At 38.6% G+C, this 4,377-nt stretch overlaps 1 protein-coding gene across 1 annotated transcript; it reads left to right on the top strand.

The window, feature by feature from the left end:
* LOC104731235 (protein NSP-INTERACTING KINASE 2-like) lies at positions 487-3,331 on the top strand. The gene is made up of 4 exons (XM_010450554.2): positions 487-1,324; positions 1,436-1,696; positions 1,786-2,676; positions 2,754-3,331. Exons 1-4 carry the CDS (start codon positions 895-897, stop codon positions 3,233-3,235), a joined length of 2,064 nt encoding a protein of 687 aa, XP_010448856.1. The 5' UTR covers positions 487-894; the 3' UTR covers positions 3,236-3,331.

The raw sequence follows: 4,377 nt of genomic DNA, 5'->3' as shown, positions 1-4,377 counted from the left end.
CAAAAATCTACTCGTTCATATTTGGATACGCGTATATGTCAATATGTGTGTATGTGTATGCACGAGTAAACAGTTGCACGTGGCATGTGCAGCGAAGGCCAAGGAGTGATGAGACAAAGAAGAAACTGATGATCCAAGTTTCAAAATGATTCCAAAAGTTATGAACTATAAGCCAAACAAAGTGCCAATCGCCAAAAGATGAACTTCAACTACACTTGTTAGATCGTTTTCTCACATTAAAGCCACTCTACACTTTTCCCATTTTACCATTTTATATAACCAGAGCACATGTATGATACATACGCTGACAAACTATTTATTTTGGTTATACAAAAAGCATAATTTTGTTTTAAATCAAAACTTTTGATATATTACCAAAAATGTGTCTAAATCATAAGGCAATGCAAAGGAAGCGATATAAACCCAAATATCTCGAGCAAATAGACATAAATAAACAAAGCACCTAATTACATCACATCCCCACTTACAAATGTGAACATTAACTGTTAAAAATCACCAAAAAAAGTCATCAAGATTCAAGAATATGGCTTTCCTTTTCAAAAAGTAGTACACGTCTCTGTCTCACACAGACAGTGTATTCAATGCATTGTTTTGTCTTCCCACTTTATACCAGCTCAGCCTCTGTTCCTCTTCTTCTTCTTCTTTCTCTTCTCTTCCAAAACCAGAAAATTCTGCAGAATAACTTTTCATTCACAAGATTGGAAAGATAGAGTTTTCCAAATCCGAGAAACAAACACAAAAATATCTTGTCTTCGTCCAACAAAACAAAACAGAGTACTCTGCTCTATAAATTTCGTTCGTTTATTACTCTGCTCTATAAAACAGAGTACTCTGCTTTATAAATGAGCTAAAAGATCAGTAGTAAAGACAAGAATGGTTGCCGTAAGTGTCACGTTACTTGTTCTTCTCTCAATCCTTCTTCCAACTCCACCAACTGTTCAAGGAAACGCAGAGCTAAAAGCTTTAATGGAGCTCAAATCGTCGCTTGACCCTGAGAACAAGCTTCTCCGATCATGGACGTTTAACGGCGACCCATGCGACGGATCTTTCGAAGGAATTGCCTGTAACCAGCATCTGAAAGTTGCAAACATATCCTTACAAGGGAAACGTTTGACCGGAAAATTGTCTCCGGCAGTTGCAGAGCTCAAATGTTTATCAGGTCTTTACTTGCATTACAATAGTCTCTCCGGAGAGATACCTCAAGAGATCACAAATCTCACTGAATTGTCAGATCTTTATCTCAATGTTAATAACTTATCCGGCGAGATTCCGGCAGAGATCGGCTCCATGGCTGGCTTGCAAGGTTAGCATCTTCGTATACCGATAGATCCACAGAGCTGAATGACCTTAAACCACTCTTCACTGACTTATCATCTTGTTTGATTTTGAATGGTTGTGTTGTCTTTTGTTGCAGTTATGGATCTTTGCTGCAACAGCTTAACAGGGAATATACCAAATAACATTGGATCTTTGAAGAAACTAAACGTGTTGTCTCTGCAACACAACAAACTAACCGGAGAGGTTCCTTGGAGTTTAGGGAACTTGAGTATGTTATGCAGGCTTGATTTGAGCTTTAACAGTCTATTGGGTTTAATCCCAAAAACCCTAGCCAACATTGCTCAGTTGGATACTCTTGACTTGCGCAACAATACTCTCTCTGGCTTTGTTCCTCCTGGTGAGTTATGATGATTCTTGAAACATTTTCGTAAAGCTTGTCTCTCTGTTTCTTGACTTGGTCTTTTATTTGAATATGTTTTGTGAAAGGTCTCAAGAAGTTGAATGGGAGATTCCAGTTTGAGAACAACACCGGACTATGTGGTATAGATTTCCCTTCTTTGAGAGCTTGTTCTGCTTTCGAGGAAGCAAACATCGAATTCAAGCAGCCTCCGGGTGAAATAGACACTGATAAATCAACTCTTCACAACATATCTGAGTCTGTATATCTCCAGAAGCATTGCAACCAAACACATTGCCATAAATCCTCATCAAAACTCACACAAGTTGCGGTGATATCAAGCGTGATCACCGTCGCGATAACACTGATTGGTGCCGGTATCTTAACCTTCTTTCGTTACAGAAGAAGGAAGCAAAAGATTAGTAACACACCAGAGTTCTCCGAGGGAAGACTAAGCACAGATCAGCAAAAAGATCTCCGTGCATCGCCTCTCGTGAGTCTTGCCTACACCAAAGAATGGGATCCGCTAGGCGATAGCAGAAACGGAGCTGAGTTCTCACAACAAGAGCCTCATCTCTTTGTTGTTAACAGTAGCTTCAGGTTTAACTTAGAAGACATTGAATCTGCAACACAGTGTTTCTCAGAAGCTAATCTAATGAGCAGAAACAGCTTCACCTCGGTGTTCAAAGGAGTCCTCAGAGATGGTTCTCCCGTAGCTATAAGAAGCATCAACATAAGCAGTTGCAAGAACGAAGAAGTCGAGTTCATGAACGGTCTAAAGCTTTTATCTTCGCTGTCACACGAGAACTTAGTGAAGCTACGCGGATTCTGCTGTTCTAGAGGCAGAGGAGAGTGTTTCCTCATCTACGATTTTGCTTCAAAAGGAAAGCTTTCAAACTTTCTTGATTTACAAGAAAAAGAAACCAATCAAGTTCTTGCTTGGCCTGCAAGAATCTCCATCATCAAAGGGATAGCAAAAGGTTAAAGTCTTTTGATCACTTCTTTGTGTTTGTTTCAGGAAACAAAAATGTATATCTAACACACAAAACTCTTACAGGTATTGCTTACTTACATGGAAGTGATCAACAAAAAAAGCATACAATAATTCACCGAAACATATCTGTCGAAAAAATCCTACTCGATGAGCAACTCAACCCGCTAATAGCTGATTCGGGTTTACACAACCTTCTAGCAGATGATATGGTCTTCTCAGCACTCAAAACAAGTGCAGCAATGGGATATTTAGCTCCTGAATACGTCACAACCGGAAAATTCACCGAGAAAACTGACGTTTTCGCCTTTGGAGTCATCATACTCCAGATAATATCTGGGAAGCTCATGCTTACAACTTCACTGAGACTTGCAGCTGAGGATGGAGAAGTCAACGGTTTCATCGATGAATATCTCTGTGGAGAGTTTGATAAAGAAGAGGCGGTTGCAATGGCGAGGATTGGGATAAGCTGTACACAAGAGATACCAAACAATAGGCCTAATATAGAGACATTGCTTCAGGAGATAAACTGTATGAAAGAAGAGTGAATGAGTCTGCTTTTTATAGTTTAGTAGCAACTTTGTTTGAAACTTTCCAAATATGATTCTCCGGTTAAGTAGTATCACACCAATTGGTTTTGTTTCTTTCCAGCAAGAACCGGGCCGGTTTAAATTGAGTTTATGTATATAAATAAGATATCAAACTTCTTGTAGATATTAACACAAAACATAAACATACAACTTGAATCATTTGAAGAAGAAGAGTGAGTTAAAACTTAAAAGAGTAATTTGAAGAAGAAGGATCTAGGAACTCATGGAGTACTCTCACAATCGTATTATATGTTCTCTTTGGTTGTTCCTTTTCGATTCACAAACAGATTCAGAGGTTACATTGCAGAACACAGACCATCAAAAGTATGTATGTTGCATTCAAGACTAATTTCTCAGTGATATTGCAATTTCACTGTTTAGCAAAGAAAGCTCCTTTGCTGAATCTGAGCAATGAGCAGGTTTGTTTTCTTAGTTGGTCTTTGTGTTGGAAAGCTTTGTGATTTGAAAATTTAGAGCTTTTCATCTCGTTTTTTGGATTATAGGGAAGGAAGGAGTTATATCTTTGAGTTTGAAAACTATCCGGACATGTATGTATGCTTGTACTGTTTTGATCAGTAAGCTTCATGTGTCATGGTTTCTATTTATCCTACAGCTGAGCAAATTAGTATTGCAGACTTGGAGCTACGTTTGCTTCTTCGAGAAAATAGGTATCTAATCCACTACTAGTCTGTATATAAAAGTTGCTTTCTTTAGTTGGTTATATAAGTTTCTGGTTTTCATAGGTTTTTACATCACTGATCCTTTTAATATGAGTAACGTACATGATATGCAGTGAGTTGCGGAGATTGCATAAGCAGTTTGTGGGAAGTAAAGTCCTGAGGGAAATGAATTCTGGGCTACAAGAAAGGTTGCTTCTTTTGACAGTTTTCGTAGTTATTGACTTTATTCTGGTTGCAGAAGTTACTTGGTAAAAAGTCCATCAGACAGTCGAAACAACAGGTCAGGCTCAAGAGCATGATGGTTTCTAGCATCAAACTATCTACTGATTGATGGCCAGATATGGTAGTCTTCCTCTCTAGTTAATATCCTCCTGTGCATGCGTTTGTAGGAAAGCATACTCTATTGTGTTTTGGCTGAAG

This window comes from Camelina sativa, chromosome 12 (assembly GCF_000633955.1).
Source record: "Camelina sativa cultivar DH55 chromosome 12, Cs, whole genome shotgun sequence".
Lineage (NCBI taxonomy): Eukaryota > Viridiplantae > Streptophyta > Magnoliopsida > Brassicales > Brassicaceae > Camelina > Camelina sativa.
Note: the sequence above shows the minus strand (reverse complement) of the source record. Positions and strands in the feature narration are given on the sequence as shown.